We start from the raw sequence: 21,613 nt of genomic DNA, 5'->3' as shown, positions 1-21,613 counted from the left end.
TTGATCTGGGTTGAATTCATCATCCTTCTTTAGCTCACTTCGGCACCTCAGTTCAGACCCAGTTATTTGCACATCAGTCTTGACCCTGTGCCTCATGGGAACAGTCGAGCCCGAACTGCCAAGTCAGGTCTTCCCTGAACCGGAAACAAGCATCCTGGGACTGGTTTCTGGGTAACACCCTTCATCAGCCAGGCTAGCTTGAATCCAGTGGCAAAGTGAGCAAGGAACCTACTTCTGGGCATACCCTGCCAACTTAAGGCGAACAAAGCAAACACAAGGAGATGATGGACGGAGCGCTGAAACTTTTCAGACACTCAACCCCAGTCACAGATCTGGGTTGAATCCATCATCATTCTTTAGCTCACTTCGCCACCTCAGCAATATGCAAATCAGTCTTGACCCTGTGCCTCATGGGAACAGTCCAGCCCGAATTGTCAAGCCAGGTCTTCCCTGAACCAGAGACAAGCATACTGGGACCGGTTTCTGGGTAACACCCGTCATCAGCCAGGCTAGCTTGAATCCAGTGGCAAAGTGAGCTGATGAGGGCTGAAAGCCCAAAACCGGTCCCAGGATGCTTGATTCCAGTCCAGGGAGGACCTGGCCTGGCAGTTCGGGCTGGACTGTTCCCAATGGGCGTAGGGTCAAGACTGATTTGCATATGGCTGGGTCCATACTGGAATGGCATGGTGAGCAAAAAAACAATGGATTTAGGCCCAGATCTCTGTACTAGGGTGAATGTTTGACATTGTTCTGCATTCTGTCCATCAATTGTTCTTTTTGCATTTGTCACCCCGAGTGGAACGGGTATGCCCAGACGTGGGTCCCGTGCTCTCCATGCCACTGGAGTCAAGCTATCCTGGCTGATGAGGGCTGAAAGCCCGAAACCAGTCCTAGGATGCTTGATTCCATTCCAGGGAGGACCTGGCTTGGCAGTTCGGGCTGGACTGTTCCCATTGGGCGCAGGGTCAAGACTGATTTGCATATGGCTGGGTCCTCAGTGGAATGGCATGGTGAGCAAAAAAACACATGGATTTAGGCCCAGATCTCTGTACTAGGGTGAATGTATGACATTGTTCTGCATTCTGTCCATCAATTGTTCTTTTTCAATTTTAGTTGAGGCCATCCGATGGCCTTTGGAGTGCATGTCAATGATACTTAGTGTTCTGCACATAGCAGGACTAAGACTGAGAACCCGTTTACATTGGAGCGCCTGAATGTAGAGCCATGTAACCTGAAGAGATGACAATAAATACCTGAGTACTGAGGTTTTCATTCTTCTTGTCTTCTTTCTGGAGCTTGCCTGTTTCCCTCCTGTTGGCGCTATTGTCATCAATTGTTCATTGCATCCTGTCATTTAGAAAGAAAACCAAATGAATAGATAGTTAGTTAAAAAGAAAAATAGTCAACGCCAAAGCAGGCTTCTTAAAGAACATCCACGGCTTTCATCAGGGACAAAGACATTTCTTCAACGGCAACATCAAAGACGGCCCCAAACTTTATAAAAAATTCTTGCTGAGAATTTCAGCCTGGGTTGTTTGTGTAGGAGTTTGGATGCACATGTGTTTATGTGTGTATTCACATTTTTGCCTGTTGGTGTGTCTTTCCTCCAGATGCTCAGAAAGCATTCTGCATTAATATTGTGTATAGAGCAAGTCAATGTTAGTCTAACGTCTCCATTTCGTCAGAAATAAACCACCTAAGCTGTATCATCTAAAATTGTCTAGTTCCAGAGTGCAAAAGTGACGGTCTGGCTGTTGTCTATCTGTTCCTGCTTACTTTGAAGGGTTTGAATTCACCAACCTCACCTTCCAAGCCAGGAAGATGGGGTCAACACCTAAGCTGATTAAGAAATGTTTGTGACAGATCAAGTGTAGTGATAGAAGTAGAGAGGCAGTGAATGAAGTCATGTAGATCAAAAGTGAACAATATTCCAATAAATGAACAATATAGAGATTCCTGGGATTCCTTTTTTGTCACCTGTATCTAGGTTTTGGTGGTTCAGCCATCATCATGATTCAGAATCTGCTCTTGCAGAACTTCAAAGATTAGCTTTTTTGGTGACCACATATTGACTCTTTCCTTCTTCCAGGTAGTAGATCTGTTGGTTGCAATGTGCAGAGCAGCCTTGGAGTCCCCAAGAAAAAGCATCATCTTCGAACCCTACCCCTCAGTGGTGGACCCAAATGATCCTAAAACACTTGCCTTTAACCCTAAGGTAATGGCCTTTGTGCAAGTACATAAAATAATCTCTAAACCACTGAATGTTTGCATACAATTTTGACAATGTGTAAAATGTCTCTACTTTTTCTCCTTTGTCTGGAGTAGAAGAAGAATTACGAGAGATTGCAGAAAGCCTTGGACAGCGTGATGTCCATTCGCGAGATGACACAGGTATTACTAGCCGCATGCTAAGTTAATCAGTTAGACACATCAGCTCCCTACCATTTCTATGATCAGGATCCATGCTCATGCTTTTACTCGATATCGGTTCATCAGACATCTGACCATCACCTACTATTTAAACATCAGACCATAGGAAAGAAGGTGAGAAACAGATCAACACTCACTATCAAACAAGATGCTTCAAGAAGTGGTGGAAGACAAAAAAACACTCTTACACAGTCTTACTGCAGGAACAGGAGAGAATGGAACATCACCTCCTAAGAATTAGGAGGTATAGAAGCCACTTTTACATAGCCATCTGTAACAGTGTGAGGTTACAGAGGAGCAACATCACCAAGGCCAGCAATCAAACTTTGGGAAAGTAGGACAGACAAACCCACCAAGTAACAAACTGTGGTGTACAAGGAGCAACATAATACATCGCTAACATCATAACAAAAGACAGAAATGCACAAAAATTATACTTGAAGAAACATAGCGATGTGCAACATCACACTTTGCCAATCTCAGGAGGTAGACTTGGGCAAACCATATATAGGGGGAATGGAACAACACTGTCAGAAGGAAAGAAAACAGCATCACCCTCTAATTGTTCCCTTAACACTTGGGAGAGGCGCACCTGCTCTCATTGCCAATCACTATATTTCAAAATGATTAGTTAATGGCAGTATCACTTATTGCCAATTATTACCCTATAGGAAGGGAAGAGCAGAATAAAATTACCCATGGTCAACTATCATGCAGTAGCGGCAAAAGAAACTACAGTCACCTGTCATGGCACTTTGTGATATGCAGTATCAGCCACCACCAATGTTCACTACAAAATTGAGAAGGCACGATACTGCCTGCTATCAATTGCCACACAACAGAAAATAAGGAAGCAAAATCACCAACATCACCCATTGCCAATTAGCACTATCAGTTGTCACACTGCAAAAAGGAGAGACCTGGGAAGGCCAGCCTGATATCAATCACACTGTAAAGAGAAGAGAGATAAAAATACACATTACCAACCATAACCTCACAGTGCTAGCAGGGGAGAGAACAGTAACATCACTCACTGCAAACTACAACATTGCAAGAATGGTAGAGGAAAGATCACACACACTGTCAACTGTCACACTTCAAGATCTAGAGAAGTAGTATATATACCCGCACTCACCTAACACTGCAGGGAGAGAGAAGAGGAGACATTACAAATCTCACATCATCTTTCAGCAAGACTGGGAGAGATGGGAACACCACCTAATACCAATGATCATACTGAAGGTTGACAGAAGGGAACAGTACGAACTCCCAACCTCCATGCTCCAAGAAAGGGAGATAAGAGATGTTCGCACACTTTCAGCCTTCAAATGCAGATGAGAGAAGTGATACAAGGCAACTACACACACTACCATCTCTCATTTCACAAACAAATAGATTATCCACTTTCATTACTGTCTAAAATGTAATCCTTCAATGGTGGTTTAATTTTGCTGCCGATCAATCAAATTTGAAATATAACTTGTATTTTAATGCGCTTCTGTTATTTGTTCTAGGGTTCTTACTTGGAAATCAAGAAGCAGATGGATAAGCTGGACCCACTTGCACACCCCTTGCTACAGTGGTAAAAAGCAGTTTACTCTCATACATGTTCATTATATACCCAAATCCCCTTAATGATGAAAAACATAGAATTATCTTCTGCTACCCAGACGTATTTTTAAACATTGTACTATCACCTTTTCATTTTATGGCCATTAGCTTCTCTCAACAATTTTGCAGTGGACAAAAAGTATCATCATAAAATAAGGGCTTAATGTATCAAAGAGTTTTACCCATTCTGAGTCTATGGGGAAATACCTTCCTACATAAACACTTAAGCCCCCTTGTTGTATAACCATCCCCATATTGCCTGGCTATCAATTTCAACCTCTGGGTATCGATGACACCCAACAGTGAGACTGGAAACTACATCCATAGTTTTTCTTTTAGTAGACCTTTGCATTTCCAGTGCCGTGCTCACAGGTGTACATCATATGCAAGTAAGCCCTTTTGGAAGTGATTAGGTGCCCACTTTTGCTAGTTCCCTTTTTCCACCAGTAATGATGAGTAATTTGTTCCTCAGAATGTTTTGCGGGTTGCACTCTCTAGAAGCCCTTTCCTTCAGCTCAGGTACTTTATGCCTCAGCCCTGCAGTTTTACGCAATAAGCTTTATGTCACTGGTTCTTGGCAGAATTGTAATTGTAATTGTAAATGCATTTATTTAGCGCTTACTACCCCTGACGAGACGTCAAAGCGCTTTTTTGGTGAGTAGCACGCTACTCCGGAAACCATAAAAGATTAGTGAAGCTTACAGAAAGATTACAGTCCAAAGATTACAGAAGCTAATCCAGAAAAAGCTATGTCTATACGTTTAGCCATTGTTACTGTGGTGTCCTGGGCCCCAGGCCCACATGTTAATTAGTGAATGACACAGACAATGCTTGAAACTGTAGTGAACTGTCTCGAGCACGAGAGGTCGGTGCTTTTATTGACAGGGTCACCTGACCGGAGAGTGGGGTGGGTGGGGTGGGAGTGGCTTGAAGTAGCTACGTGCCAGAAAGCAGGTATGCATCCAACAGGACACTATATTCAAGTCTACAGCCTCGAGAGGCAATCCACAGAACAGCCCTGGACAAGTGGACAGGTGTATCTGGCAGCACCCGGGCATCACTGCTCATATCCATGGTTTAATCAGATGACTTTGGCCAAGAACAAGGGAATAGTTTGAGTTGGGATCCTTCGACAGCAGGTGGGTTGGGTTAAAGTCCAACCATACAATGTTGGCCAGTCCTGCGTGCTCTCACTATGGTGCAGTTGATGTCAACAATACAAACTGGGGTGTATCAGGAGCATCGGTGGAGTCCGCTGCAGAGCTTTCCTCTTGGATTGCCTTGACTCCATGAAGGGCAACTTTGTACGGACTGGGATGGCATTGACAATTTCTGGGAGACTTCCTCTGAAGCCCCGGTTTCTTCCAGTACTTGTTGGTGGAGCAGCTACAGGCCCATCTCTCATGCGGATATTCCCTTGAGACCCTTCCCGATGGGTTACCACGGGACTGTGTGGACAGTGTGGGCTGCATGTGGGCTGTGCAGTGCTGCTGCAGGCTTGCCAACAGAGCTATGGCCAAGCCATTTGTTCAACTACAAGGGTAGATGACACATGATCTGGTGTGCTCGCCGACAGGGCCCAGGTGTGGGTGGGGCTAGCAGATAGTCTCTGGACAATGGGTTACCTACAGTGCCAGGAGTGCCTATTCGGTCTCTTGGCGGTTCACAGGTATAAGGCTCCATCTTGGTTGTTGGATGCCCCTTAGGTGGCTAGGGTGATGCACATGGCATGATAATGTTGTTGCCATGAGATGACTTGTATGGCAGGTGATTAGAACTTGCAGGGACTGAGTGACTGGAAGGACCTCTCATCCAGATAGCTCAGTGTGTTGTTGGTGCTGCTTTTCTCCTTCGCCATGTGCGGTTGTTCGTGGGGATGCCATCATTCGCCAACAGTCTGTGACTGTGTTCGGACTGTCACACTGGGAAGCGTTGGGCAGATATCGGCTCACACATGCAGGATGCTTACATTTGGTTCTCCCACTGAGCTGTCACCAATGACGCCACTCCACATCGGTGGCTTGCTTGTGTTGGTGGATTCACACTCAGGTAGTGGAACAAGTCCTCGGTCTTGTCACCTTTGATCACTTCTTCTGCACATCTGTGGTCACCAGGTTCTTCAGTGTGACAGGTCTGTTCACACATCTTCTTCTCATTTTGAATTCTTGCATGCAACATGGTGTCCTGCCATGTTTCGCATGTGTTATCTTTGGATGGACCTCTCGTTGGTCCTGTGCTCTTAATAGAACTGCATCTTCTCCTGTCATGGGCCTCCCGCAGGTCCTGTCCTATCAGTAGGACTGGGCGTCTTCTCTTTTTCTGGGTGCAGCAACATGCACCTCTTCTGGGCAGGCCACATAGGCCTCTCAGTAGACAACGGTCTCTGGACCACGCAAGTGAGAGAGTCTTTTCTCTTAGGTTCACCAGCATGCATCTTTTTCAGGGCCGGCTAACAGGACCTCGCCATGGTCGACTGTCTCCGTAGTCCAGCCCGGTATTGGGCTCTGGCTTCATGATGATCTGGGTGTTGCGGATCAGGTTATTCCTGTGCGAATGTGGCGTCCAGCTACGCATCATGTGTGTGCTTTTCTTCTTCTGGTTGTGGTGTCTTTGCTACTTGCTCCTGTCTTCACCTCTCACAGGGCTGTCAGTTATTTTTGGACAGCAGTGGAGCATGAAGCCTTTTCACTAATTAACCCCCAGTTTCAGAGGGAGGGCGGGGCTCGAGGTTGGCACCAAATGTTGCTCTATTGACACGGACTGGCTCTGCTCCGGGGCACCAGAGACAGCACTTGGCCCCAACATGATAAGGGCGCCTAGAAGTGGGGCTGGCTGAAGCCAAACAAGCTCCCCTGACCTTAAGCTCACACAGAAAAGACTTCAAGATTTGTATACAAACGCAAGATGTATGAGAGGGTCCGAGGGCGTGTCTGTAAAGGCAGCATCCTCCTCCACCCGCGCCCCAGACTCTTCTGGCAAGGGGGCACCTCGGGGTTACCTATCTCACCACCCCCAGAGCCACAGGAAGGGTGGGGTCCTAGAGACGGCTATACCCGCAAGTACTGAAAACAAAACATTGTATCTTGGCGCATGAGCAGTATTCCATCGGAGACTGCAACCTTCAAACTCTATGGGCCCACGGCAGTGTTACTCAGCGGCCTCTAGCTAACCCCCAAACCCCGCCAGAACCCCCAAAATAAAATCTATAAAGCAGACTTCCGCCTGTCTGCCGATCCGACCCACAACTCTGAAAACGGTTGTACAATGAACAAATCTTAAAGTCGTCCACTGTTACCCACTAGGAAACGACGACATTCAAAATACTACGGCAAAGCACAAGCGTTAAGGCAGCAAAACTCCTGGCTAGTCCTAAAGATTGGTAGCGCAGAGTCCCATCTGCAAAGTTACAAGATCGTTCCAAAAGAATGTAAAACTGCGGCTTTAGGAGCACAAGGGGAAACCTTTGGATGCCCGAGGGCAAAATCAGAGACCAGTTTTCTGTAGCTCAGGACACAGCTGGAAACTGAACTAAGCAGAGATGCTTTTAACTAACCTTAACCAGCTCTCAACAACAAAGGAGGCAGCAGGTGGAGGGAGTCGCCATGAAAACCACCGCCTTTCTCCGAGGCGAAGCAGAAATGCCTCGGAGAAACGCGGCGGCGGTTTCGGATTCGGGGGCGTGTTTCTTTTTCTCTCCTCTTGCCATTGGCTGGAGGAGAGAAAAACACACCTAAAAAAGGGCGTGGCTAAAAAGTGGAAAGAAGAGCACGGAACACGCCCCCGAATCTGAAAAAGATGGAGCCTATTTGGAGGGACGGCTCTCTCCTCCAATGGCTGGCCTCCGTTTAGGAAGCCAGCCAATGGAGGAGAGGCAAAAAGAGAGGCTGGCTAAATAGCCACTCTAAGAATCATAAGATCTCCGGACTTCCGGTTCTGCCTTCGGCAGAACGGACGGTCCCTCGACCTAAAAAGGGAACCACATGCATACGTAATTGGGCTCTGTAATTCCCGGTCCCACCTATTAATCCACATTCTGAGCCTGGAAAATCAGAATAGGCTGTGATGGGCATCTGGCTGGGAATCAGCAACCCCAGCACATATCCCCATCTCCAATTACTGGCCAATTTGAAATAAAGGATTAGGAGTGAGGCAATGAGAAGTCCATTTATGGAGATCTGGTCATATTGTGTAAACTGCGAAATCGCTCAGTTTCCCATTTTGTCCACATTTCTGTTTCTCTTCACAGGATAATATCCAGTAACAGGTCTCATATCGTCAAGCTGCCACTCAGCAGGGTAAGTGTGTCTCTGATACTCCACCCATGTGTCCACATCGACCATTGCACCACTCTTTCCTTTCTTAACACAAGCCCTTCATTATGGCCTTTTCTTCGTTGTCATCACTTGCATCTAGTCTCAAAATTCTCTTGACATTAAAACATTGCCAATTGCCACACTCCCATTTCACCCTACCGTGTCGTGCATCTGTCCCCATTCCAGCCTGTAACGTACCCTTAGTGTCACCTTTCATACCCTTTCAAACACAGATCCTTTCCCATCAGACAAGCTCCGATCGCAGTACCTTCCTCTTCACTTACCCATCCCCAATGCGAACTGTGACACACTCAGACCCATCCATGTCATGCACATTACCATGATATAAGCAGCGCTATCACACACTCACACACACAACCTCCCTGTCAAACACCCTTCTCATCACTTACAATAACCCATTGTGAGCCCTGCACAGGATAGACCCCTACCCAGATACTATCACACCTCGCTCCCCATCAGCCATGTCCCGCCTATCACTACACACGTTACCCACACTTACCCACTCCTAATGCATATTCTGCCCATCCCACTTGCTTGCCCAACTCTTTTCCTTCCCCATGAAGAATTACACACTCATTTCCATCACAGACCCATCCATATAACACACATCCTACCACATAATATTTACCATCATCCATTCAGTACCCTCTGATCCCATTCTAACACATTACCCTCCTTCATAAACTCTCCTAATCATACTGCTATCCCATCACTCAGTCTAACCCTGAGCTTCCAAACCTTTTTATACTCACGATTCAGTATTTAGTACAACAAACTTTTGTGACCCACCTAGCTATAATGAACATGAGGCAGGCGATTTGTTAATGTAAATATAGCATTGTGTGGTTGCGTATTGTCATTTACAGACAGCATGGTTTCTGTTGAAATGGCCACTAAATTACTGATAAAACTATATTGCACACAAATGAAAATGTGTGGAAATTGGGTTTCTGCTGCTTATTTTTTTAACATGGAGACTGGTGTTTACAAAATCCTCTGATTTTGCAGTCAGAGAAAGAAAAATATAGTCAATTATGCAACAATTTTGTTGGGATGCATGAGGTGTAAAAGGAAAGGCTGTAGGATGTCATTTTTTTCATGACACACAATAAAATGTAATTAACAAACCTAAAACAGTAACTTGGATCGCATCCCGGAATGATAAACTTTTATATTCATTGATTGTCGGGAGAGTGTTAATTTTAAGACTCTGCACTCTTATTAACCTCACACACTCACTCCTAACACACTCCATTTGTATCAATTATCATAACTCAAATTAAACCCTGGTCCCTGGACGACCCCACTCAACTATTACCCCACTATTACACACCATCACAAACCCATCTCCATTGCTGTTGTTACTGGTAAATCTAACACTCAGCACATTTTCCTCCCATCATCATCATCATTGTATTTGTCTCACTCGCACATTCCCATCACTCACACTCCCCATCACATTACATTCCCCCTACATGACTCATTTGAAATCCTTCTCCACGATCCACCCCGCACAGAGCCACAATCACAGCCATCCCCATTACATACCCTTCACCATCATGCACTGATCACAATATTACTCTCATATTTCTTCCATCACACATCCTTCCTGTCATAAGCTCTCTATATCACACACCCTCTCAGCCCTTAGCCTGCCCCATTAATTCGCCTTCCCTATATTCCCAGTATTTACTCATCCCCAACCACTCTACTTGTTTATTTACCATCTATATAACTCACCCTGTCGTTTTATAGACAGTGTCCAAAAACTCAAGATTCCATGTCAAATAGCTGTTCCACACGCAGGAGACAATCTTATGGCCCACTTAGGCCCACTATACACCCGCCCGTACTACACACCCATTAAAAGCGTAAATCTTTTCCCAATCACCTGCCTTTTCCTACCACACATGTCTCTAACACCACTTAACACATCCCCATCCATGTCACAATATCCTTTCCCTCCTAATATCAAATTCATAGCTCATTATGAACCATCACCTGTCCTGACTCTCTCCTACCTTTATCAATCACACACTATGCATCATTGCACACACTGCTTCATTACACACACACAGTGCTTCACTACTCACACAATAGTGTGGTATTTTAATTAAATTAATAATATTTGTTTTAATTGATAATTATTACAATTTGTAATAATTATGTAATTTGTTTATTTTTTGTTAAAATGTATACATATAATTTTTACATTTAAATATTTATATTTTTTGTTATTTAATAGAGTTGGTAAAGTACGGTATTTATTTGAGGTGAACTACTCTCTCTCTACTGTGGCTCCGTGTGGAGTGGGAATAGTAAATTTTACCTCTCCTGAGGTCCAACACCTTCCCTACTGTTGCACCGACTGGAGTGGGAATAGTAAGTTTTACCCCCTCCTGAGTGCAACGCTTTCCCCTCTGTTGCACAGACTAGAGTGAGAACAGTAAACTTTACCCCTCCTGAGTCTAACGCTTTCGCTGCTGTTTCAAAGACTGGAGTGTGAATAGTAAATTTCCCACACCTGAGTTCAACGCTCTCCCTACTGTTGCACTGACTGCAGTGGGAAAGTACGTTTTGCCCCTCCTGAGTCCAAATCTTTCCCTACTGCTGCACAGACTGGAGTGGCAATAGTAAATTTTACCCCTCCTGAGTCCAACGTTTTCTCTACAGGTGTAGAAACTGAAGTGGGAATAGTATATTTATTATGTATACAGTTAATTGTTTTAATTAATATTGTTTAAATATATAATATTATTATGTGTATTTAATTTTATATTATCTATAAATATAAATGTATGCAATTTGTAGGATAATTTTAGTAAAATGTATTTTTAAATATTGTTTACATCTAAATATATACATATATATATATATATATATACAGAAGGAATATGGTGATACATATATATATATATATATATATATATATATATATATATATATATATATATATATATATATATATATATATATCATCACATTCCTTCTATATTCCACAGAAGGGAGCCTCACCAATGAGGAATTTTCATAATCAAGTGTTTATTGATGCTACCGCTTGACGTGTTTCGGCCGCCTCAGCGAAAAAACATCTTTGGTGCGGCCGCCTCACATGAAATATGGGAGAAGGAATATAGTGATGGGTCAGCAGAACAGCTAATTCTATGAAGAGCCTCCCGCCATCGATCAGGAGCACTACGCCGTTCAGCAAAGCACGGAGGAAGAAAAAAATATATATATAATTGTGATATTGGTAAATTTAAAAACAATTATAAAATAATAATATGTTAAAATATTTTTTTTTTATAGTTTTACATAAAGGTGCCGATTCCGATCCTGTAAAACCCGGGTATGAATGGTCGTACGGAGCGTATTCTCCGTACGACTCATACCCGGGAAATCCACCTTACAAACCAGCAAGTACGATTCGTACAGAAATACCATTTCCGTGCGAATCGTAAAAAACACCGTACCGCGAAAAAATACCTACTATTCTAATCCTGGACAGCGCGTACGCGACGTCCGCACGGAGTCAGGCAGCGTTTTACGGGCCAGCAAGTACGATTCGTACCTACAGTACTCTGCACAGCTGTTTTTTTACGGGAGCCAAAAAGTGCCGGAAAAGCTAAGTACGCTGCGAAGCACGACGAAAAGGGGACCCGGTACGCGACGTACACGCCATCAACCACATCGTACGTGTCATCATGTACGGTGCGTACCCCAACATTGCATATGTACGGTGCGTACATACGCGCTGTTGGGGTACGCACCGTACATAGGCCAACAGTGCGTGTGTACCCGGGGTAGGGGTCGTACAAAGTTCGCTCCGTACAGGACGTTTCCCATACGCTTGTGTATTCGGAACGCCGGTACGGATCGGACTTGTGCCTTCGGACTTCAGTTTTACGACTCGTACGTAAAAATGTCCAGGGACATCTCGTAAACTTTTCCCGAAGCGATTCGTATGTATTTTTCACGTACGAATCGTACTTCACCGGTTGTACGGGACTTGTAGGATTCGTACATAAAAAAATACGGATACGAGTCGTATGGTGATTTTTTTTAACGGATCGGAATCGGCACCTATATGTGTATATAAACATACACACTTTGATATATATGTGGGTGTGTTTGTTTAAATTAGTAAATATTTATATGTGTTTTTAAATATTAATTGAACATTTAATTGACATTATATTAATGTTATATGTGAAAATATTTAATTTTTACCTATTTAAACTTCATATATGGTAAAACACAATACTTCTGTATATATTTCTCGATATTAGTGTAAAACTATACTTTAAAAAAAATAGTTTTGTACTTACCATTATGGGCCCGATTCTGATCTCCCTCGGAAAGCCCTATGGCTGATTCAGTCCCGTAGAGCTTTCCGAACGACTCGTGGTCCTGGGCTCCAAACGCCTGAGTGCGATGCAATTATGCACTGATGGACTTGGGTTGCTCGGAGCCCCATTGAAGTCAATGGGAGCCTGTTGTACGTTGCGTACATAGGCTTCCTTTGAGAAAAAAGTACATCGTGGAAAAGGGCGTCCCCGTCATGTGGATGCGTCAGTGACGCCCGCACCATACATGCATGTGTAGGGGGACCCTTGGGTCCCCCCTGTGATCGAGTCATAGGACTACAGGTGAAAGGGGGCCCACTATGGCCCCTCGAAGTCCCCTTCCCGAAGCTTTTTCGAGTCGGAGGCTCTGAGTCGATCCGGTTGCTCGACACGCGCATCGTGCTTGGTCACGTGGAAGTCGGCCACATTGCGCTGCATGAGTCGGCCATGTTGTAATCGTCCGTAGGGCTTCGCTGACGGGTACACGTCGCTAGGAGCACGAGGCGATATTCACATCGTACTCGCTCGCTCGTACGGCGGGACGAGTCGGTCGGAAATCGCACTCGCGACTCTGACTCGCTCCTGACAGATGCAGTCAGGAGCCCTTCCGAGCGAGATCGGAATCGGGCCCTATATGTATAGAAAAACAATATTTTTGTGATTGATATTCTTGACATAATATTTTGGTATTACCATATTTATGGTTTCGATATTGTGTCTGTGAACCCATCCGACACCTTGATGTTAATGAAAGCCATACTAATGTCAAGGAAAGGACTATTACTTTATCTGTCCCTGGTGGGGCCTCCATCCTCCTTCTGATGAAGATACCAGCTGAGAATCCTGCTGCCTCTTCAGCTAACTGTTCCTCCAGTAAGCAACTGCTAGTTCTAGAAACACCTCCATGTCTCCTTTGCACAGAACATAATTATCTCACCTAAATTGTCTAATGGTTTCGCTCAGCCACCTCCATCTTTGCCTAAGGATACCCCAATGGCAATATCTATGTACTATTGATGCCATGATTGAGCCAATTACATTCAGCCTCTGACTACTCCTTTGCCCAGCATCAGAAGAAGAGGACCCTAACTCTATTACCTCTCTGAAGTCACACAGAAACTGGTATGGATATGAAAATGGACTCAGATTAATACACTCCTGTGCTTCCAACTGCTTTACCTTGCACAGTCTCCCAAGTGGACAACATATCCACTTTTCATGAGATTCTAGCAACACATATCTCTTAACTCAACATGCCATTGGAAACTTCTCAGTCTGCAGATTGTGGAGATTATTCAGCCTTGTTCATCTCTGAGTCCTCCATTCTCAATAGTGAATGGGCTAGCAGAATTGGCGGATAAAAAGTTCCTGATGCCAGCAAAGATAGTGACTTAAAAAATATAAACCGTCTGAGCCAGAGCCAACATTTTTACTATATAATCCTAAACTGAACTCCATGCTTGTGTTAGTAGTCTGGATATGAAATTCCTTAGCACTGGAAACATTCATACCTGAAATTTGATTTTGGATTGACCTGCAACCAGGGTTAACCTCCCTTTTTTGTATCTTTCTCATTTAAATGAGACAAACATTTCCAACACAGACAGAGGGTTTAATCCTCTTTTTGCACATACCAACCACAGCATTTAAATTAGGAGCATCAACATGTTTCATTCCTTCAGAGAAGGTCTTCAAGAGGCTAATGTACTCAACAGCAGTCTTTATTGACTACCAAGTCACCATTCATCACCAGGTAATGACTGCTCCACTTACTCTAGCCTGTGTGTCATTTTGGAGTGGCAAATTTAATAAAACATCTAAACGATTGTTGAAACATTGCCAATGAGAGATGGGTACTGAATATTGTGCAAAATGGATGTGCACTCTGATTCAGGACAACAGTGCTGTGATTAAATCAAAAATGACATCACAGTTCTATCTACCCCATGTGCAAATGGAGACAGCCACTTTGTTAATAAATAGGCTTTATAAACAGTTACTCTGTCCAAAGAGGAACTGGCATTTATTCAATATAGTTTCTCATCCAGGAAAAGCCCTGAAGAAGTAGTTCAAACTGACACAAAATCTCAATCCCATCAACAAGTGGATCAGGAGGGTAGTCTTCATTCTGTCTCACCTCCAATATTTCTCCAACTGAAACATGGTGATTAGGTGCATGAAACATATGTTGCAGGCTACATACATCCAAATCCTTAGTGCCAAGAAAAACAGAACGTTTCTGAGGCTTGTTGTGGGGAAGTTGTGTTACCTGTACTCTGTGCTACAGTAAGTCTGAACTGGGTCAGACGTTTCCAAATGTATGAGCGCAATAGTTGTTTACCTGCACAGTGAATTTTCATCAACTCATGCTAGCGCACTTGGCTCTCCAGAGAAGAGAACATATAGCAGGAGTTTAACAGTGCTACACTAAGGTGCCGATTCCGATCCTGTAAAACCCAGTTACAAATGGTCGTACGGAGCGTTTTCTCCGTACGACTCGTACCCGGGAATTCCACCGTACAAACCAGCAAGTACGATTCATACAGAAATACCATTTCCGTACGAATCGTAAAAAACACTGTACGGCTAAAAAATACATACAATTCCGATCCTGGACAGCGCGTATGCGACGTCCGCACGGAGTCAGGCAGCGTTTTACGGACCAGCAAGTACGATTCGTACCCACAGCACTCCAAACGGCTATATTTTTAAGGGAGCCAAAAAGTACCGGAAAAGCTAAGTACGCCGCGATGCACGAGGAAAAGGGGGCCCGGTACGCGCCGTACACGCTATCACCCACATCGTACGTGTCATCATGTATGGTGCGTACCCCAACATTGCATATGTATGGACCGTACCCCCAGCCCCCCGTATGTACGCGCCGTATCCCCAGCCACGTATGTACGTGCCGTAACCCCAGCCCCCGTATGTACGCGCCGTACCCCCAGCCCCGTATGTACGCGCCGTACCCCCAGACCCCCGTATGTATGTGCCGTACCCCCAGCCCCGTATGTACGCGCCGTACCCCCAGCCCCATATGTACGCGCCGTACCCCCAGCCCCCCCCTTATGTACCCGCCGTACCCCCAGCCCCGTATGTACACGCTGTACCCCCAGCTCCCCCGTATGTACCCGCCGTACCCCCACCCCATATGTACGCACCGTACCCACAGCGCTACGCGCTGGGGGTATGGCGCGTACATATGGGGCTGGGGGTTCGGCGCGTACTGGGGGTACGGCGCGTACATACGGGGCTGGGGGTACTTCGCGTACATACGGGGGGGTTGGGGGTACAGCGCGTACATACGGGGGCTGGGAGTACGGCGTGTACATACGGGGGCTGGGGGTACAGCACGTACATACGGGGCTGGGGGTACGGCGCGTACATACGGGGGGTCTTGGGGTACGGCGCGTACATACCAGGCTGGGGGTACGGCACATACATACAGGGGTGGGGGTACGGCGTGTACAAAGGTGGGGTACGGCACGTACATATGGGGGGCTGGGGGTACGGCGCATACATACGGGGCGGGGGGTATGGTGCGTACTTACGGGGGGCTGGGGGTACGGCGTGCTCATACGGGGGTGGGGGTACAGCGCGTACATACGGGGGGGCTTGGGGTACGGCATTGTACATACGGAGGTGGGGGGTATGCGCCGTACATACGGGGTGGGGTTACGTGCCGTACATACGGGGGTGGGGGGTACGCGCCGTACATACGGGGGGTGGGGAGTACGCGCCGTACATACGGGGGGTGGGGGGTACGCGCCGTACATACGGGGTGGGGGGTACGGTGCGGACGTACGCGGAAGGGGTGGGAGGCTGGGGTAGGCCGTACGACTCATACCCCGGGCACAAGTGTACCCGGGGTAGAGGTCGTGCAAAGTTCGCTCCGTACGGGACGTTTTCCATACGCTTGTGTATTCGGGACGCCGGTACGGATCGGGCTTGTGTGCTCGGACTTCAGTTTTACGACTCGTACGTAAAACTGTCCGGGGACGTCTCGTAGACTTTTCCCGAGGTCATTCGTATGTATTTTTCACGTACGAATCGTACTTCGCCGTTTGTACGGGACTTGTACGATTCGTACGTAAAAAAATACAGATACGAGTCGGACGGTAAATTTTTTTAACGGATCGGAATCGGCACCTAAGTGTGCCTTCAAGTCGACTTTGTGAAATCCACAGCACCACAAGTTCAAACTATCATACTAGTTAGAAACCTAGAAATAGTGTTTCTTTCAGAGGAGGAAATGTCATAAATCTAACAGAAATGCCATAATTTACTGGCCTTGCAGTATTATTTGGCACACTTTTGTCTCTTCTTGGATCATAGGCATCACACATTGTCATTTTTCCTTATTCCAAACTTACACGAGCTCTCTCCATCAAAACCTGGAGAATCATGGAAAACACTGGGACAACAACAGAGATTACATATTTCTTCTTTACAAATAAGTAGTCAGGACTTTGATAGTGAGAAAGGTACAATCTGTTGCAGAACATTTAATTCCATTAGGAGCATTCATCCCAAACATTGTCACTAACGTCTCAGGAATGGGATGGAGCACCCATCTGGATACTCTAACAGTGCAAGGTCTATAATTAGAGAAGGAGCAGCTATATCACATCAACATTCTGAACTCAGAGTTGTCCACCCGGCATTTAAGGCCTTCCAGCAATCTCTGATGATCAATACAGTGTTGGCTTAGACTGATGATTACACCATGATGCTTTACCTGAACAAATAGGGTTGAGATCCAGGCATCATTTCCAGGACCCTTTGTTTCTTGAACTGACTTCTTGAGAGTCCTTCTTCCAGGAGTTTTGGAATGCCAAGCAGATGCTTTCAACAGACTATCTAAAGAAACACAAAATTGGGTCATCAACAACATTATGCTGCAAGGGATTTTCTAGGAATAGGGCTTACCAAAAATAGACCTCTTTGCCATATCTCAGAACTCAAAATGCCCATACTTTGAATCTAGATTGACAGGACGGGGTGGCTATAGGCAATGCCCTTTCTAATGAATTAGTCATAAACACACTGTAAACTTTTATTACATTCCCGGTCCAATTTCCATGACATCATCAGTTCTTGTAAAGCTGAAGCACAATAGGGCCGATATTATCTTAATTGCACTAAAGTAGCCCCGATAATAGTGATTTCCAAACCAGATTTCCATAAAACTGCACCTGAGGCTTCTGTGCAGACTGAATCCACTGACCAGGCTGCAAGGTCCAATATTCCATTCTAATGTGACATCATTAAATTTGCAATGCTTGGCAGTTATTCAGAATGGATAATTGAATCTGACATAGCAGTGTATGGACAGTTTGAGAGAGGCTAAGATGGCTTAGTTCATTAAATGGAAGATTGTACATCTGATCTCTGTAGCAACACCTCTGTCCTATCGCCTACCAAGAGGAAATAGTCTTGCAATATCTTCTTCTCCTGGCTAAGTCGATTTTACCGTTCATCTCTATTAAGTTAGCGGCATCAAACACTCAGGTGAAAGCCTCACCCACCATAAGAATTAAAGCTGGTCCTATTGGAATTGATAGCCTCACCTTTTGAGCTTATACATAAAGTTGCAATAAAGCATTTATCTTGAAAGGCGACTTTCTTCTTAGCTGTCACTTCTTATCGCTGAGTTAGTGGACTACAGGTTCTTTCATCAAATATGCCCACAACATCAATAGAAAGATCTCTCATTTGGATGTGAGAAGAGTCTCCCTGAACAGGACAAATGGCACGGGAAGTCCTTTCAGCTGTTTTTTAGAAGTGGCATTCATATTAGTCTGTCCACTTTCAGAGGCTCCATAGCAAGATGGATACTCTTTTTTATATTGGTCTTTGCTATCTGCTGAGTAATAAAACTTCACAGGAGAAGCCAAAAACACATTCCACCAGTGGAAGGTGGCTGCTGATGCATGTTTAAAGAATGTCCTTAGTGCCCCTTATTACTGGTGGCCCATCAAAGGTCAAATCAACTGAAATTTACTGGGGAAACAATGGGCAATAGATACTGGAACATGCAGATTTTGGTGCAGTAAGTTGATATGCCCCATGTTTGCAGGCAAAACTCATGATAGGCATTCATTAGCTGACCCAATTCTGAACACCCCAATATCAGATTGTATCGGTTGCGATAATTATTGCATCCAATAATGGGACAGACGTAATGAGGACCAGTGAGCACTGTAAGGCAGCTAATTAATAGCCCATATATACCTTTATAAGTTATTACTGCCTAGATCAGATGTGAAAACAGATACATTGGTACAGAAGATTTTTCTGAAAAACCTGTTTGTTTAACTTTTTAGCATGGTCAAATTTTAATTTCTTTTTTTGCCATTCACCTTTGGAGACTGGTTTGCTTTGGATGATGAGTTTGCTATTACACTGTAGCATTTATCATCAATGGAGATCCTACAATACAGAAGGAAGAGTTACTTATTCTACTTATACTCATTTCCCTTGACATCGTGGTTAGGAGTTATACTGTAATGTTGCTTTAATTCAATTTAATTTAGTACTAAGAATGTCTGGTTTTTTATATGCATTTCAAAAAATGCAATAGTTATTCTTTTTAGAAATATAATTTTTGATTCAATTGTTCTGTGATTTATACAGTCAGGACTATTCTAGCATTTATGACAATTAAGGTACTTAACAAGCAGAAATGGAAGTACAAGTAAGTAATTATATCATAATTTCTGACTGCAACAGAAGTTTGAAATTGAGACCATGCATCATCATGTCAGTCTAGCACTCGCAGTCCAGACACAGTCAGAAAACGTATATCACCATGTACGTCTAAAGTGAAACATTGCAAGTAACAGGTAGAAAACATACATCACAATGTCAGCTTATCCGAAGACCAGTTACATGTAGAAAATTCATCTTATTTTCCTCTTCAGCATAAGAGCGCTCACCATGTATTCTAACAGCAAAGTAATGTCAGACACAGGTAGGGAGCACAGCTTTCCATGTGCAGCTAGAGCAGAAGAGCAGTCATAAGTAGCAAAAATAGATCACTATTGGCCAGTGGTGGCTGGTCACAATTGAAAGTGGTGAGGCGTAAACTTTCTGTTGGAGTGCACCGTGGCTAGCGAGCGCAGTGAGAGAGCCCAACATCTTAAGGGGGATTCCGGGGGCTTCTCCCCCCGAGAAAATTTTGAAAACAGTGTGGGTAAATGGTGTATTTTCAAGCAAATTTGAGAAGCAAGAAGGTTAATAAAGCAATTGTGAAAGTGCAGGTATTACATTAATAAAGGGATGTCATATAACAACATGTAGATAAAAAAAAAATTGAAGCTAGGCCCTGCTAGTGCCACGCACCTCTGAGCAATATACACTCTGTGTGCCAGCAGGGCCTAGCGTCAGAAACATTTCTATTGTTGTGTTTTGAAGCTAGGCCCAGTGCTGGCACTCAGTGTGTATGCTTCTCAGAGGTGCATCACGCGTGGCATCCTAACATTTTCTCAAATACTCGGAGCATTAGTGTTACCCATCTTGCATGGGACAGAGAGAAAGGATAATGACGGAGACCGGGGAATAATCACACCATCCTAAAGCAAAGTAGCTTGTGGCATGCAACGCTTTTCAGTTTTCTTTAATTTGAGCTCCTGTCAGACTCGAACCTTGTTCCCCAGCTTCAAGGTCAGCCACTCTAGCCGTTAAGCCATACCCCCAGCGTCTGATAGAGTTATAAGCCAGTCAATCAGCGAAGCAATGACCCAGGATGAGACTTTGCTAGGCGTGAGACACGAACTAAGAAGCGAGACTGCAGGAGTGGCACTATGCCATGACAGAGACCCTCTAACTGTTTTCACGCACATACATTCTCTGTTGGACCCCTCAGCTCCCTCCACCCCTTCTCTGTGGTCTCTCCTCATAGTCTTGCAGTTCGGCACAGAGTGGCCTGCCCATGAGCTAGTTATCACCGAGAAATCCGACTCCCTGCGCCTCTAATAAATCTCAAATTGTTTGGGGGATTTCTAAGAAATTAGGGGCTTTTACAGACGCAGTAAAGCAAATACCGTGGCGGGGAAACCTCTGCCAGGTTAAAGATGGGGCCTTGAGGAGCCCATTCTTTTCCTCGTTCCTAGGAACGGAAGGAAAGTATTTCTAATGAGGGGGGCTGTTTTTATTAGAGGGGTATTCACGAAGGAGGAGGGGTTGAATAGTTCAGGCGAGCCGCACGCAAACCTGTGAGCCAGCAGACTAACTAGCGCTTCCAACGCACCTCAATCTCTGTGACGGGGCAGGGTATCCCTTCAGTGCCAGCAATACGGCCCACAAACATATCAACCAATGCACCTCATCTCTTACCTTTGGCACAGGAGCCCGACTTTTTTTTAACAGAGTCCATAACAAAAAATCTCAGGCAGTGTACCTCTACACTGACCTGTATAACCAGAGCTATTGTAGTAGTGACAACACACAGCACCAGACATACGTTGAATGCACTTCTTTCCTGAATTGCGAGTATTGCTCTGCAGATGTACCTCAACCCTGCTTCCGAACAACACTCTCAATCCCGGCTGGCATGACTCGCGGGTGGAGGGTGGGAGGGACGCGCAGGAGGGAGGGGGTAATTTAATAATAAAAAAAATGTAACCGTACCTTTGCCTCTGGCCTACCTTTGCCTCTGGTCCGGACTCCCGCGTCGGGTCTCCTGCTCTCTCTGCTCACAGGAAGCAGAAGCAGGCAGCCTCCCTCTCCTCCCCTAAGCCAATCACAACACTGCAATGGCAGCGTTGTGATTGGCTAGGATGCCGTCCTTACAGGCGTCTATGGAGGAAGCCGCTTTTTTCATGCAGGCTGCGCGGCAGCCTACATCAAGAAAACGGAGTGTGCTATGACTGGTTTGGTCGGCCCTGGGGC

General features: G+C 45.0%; 1 protein-coding gene across 4 annotated transcripts in view; it reads left to right on the top strand.

The window, feature by feature from the left end:
- PARP6 (poly(ADP-ribose) polymerase family member 6) overlaps positions 1–21,613 on the top strand; it is a 289,649-nt gene that overhangs the window by 188,100 nt on the left and 79,936 nt on the right. For all 4 annotated transcript variants that reach the window (XM_085643949.1, XM_085643947.1, XM_085643948.1 and 1 more), the window contains exons 13-16: positions 2,090–2,215; positions 2,326–2,391; positions 3,945–4,012; positions 8,288–8,336. In XM_085643949.1, coding sequence (XP_085500075.1) covers positions 2,090–2,215; positions 2,326–2,391; positions 3,945–4,012; positions 8,288–8,336 — 309 coding nt within the window. The remainder of the gene's footprint in view (positions 1–2,089; positions 2,216–2,325; positions 2,392–3,944; positions 4,013–8,287; positions 8,337–21,613) is intronic.

This window comes from Triturus cristatus, chromosome 3_1 (genome assembly GCF_964204655.1).
Source record: "Triturus cristatus chromosome 3_1, aTriCri1.1, whole genome shotgun sequence".
Taxonomy (NCBI): Eukaryota; Metazoa; Chordata; class Amphibia; order Caudata; family Salamandridae; genus Triturus; species Triturus cristatus.
The sequence above is the reverse complement of the archived record's forward strand: the minus strand, read 5'-3'. Positions and strand labels throughout refer to the sequence as shown.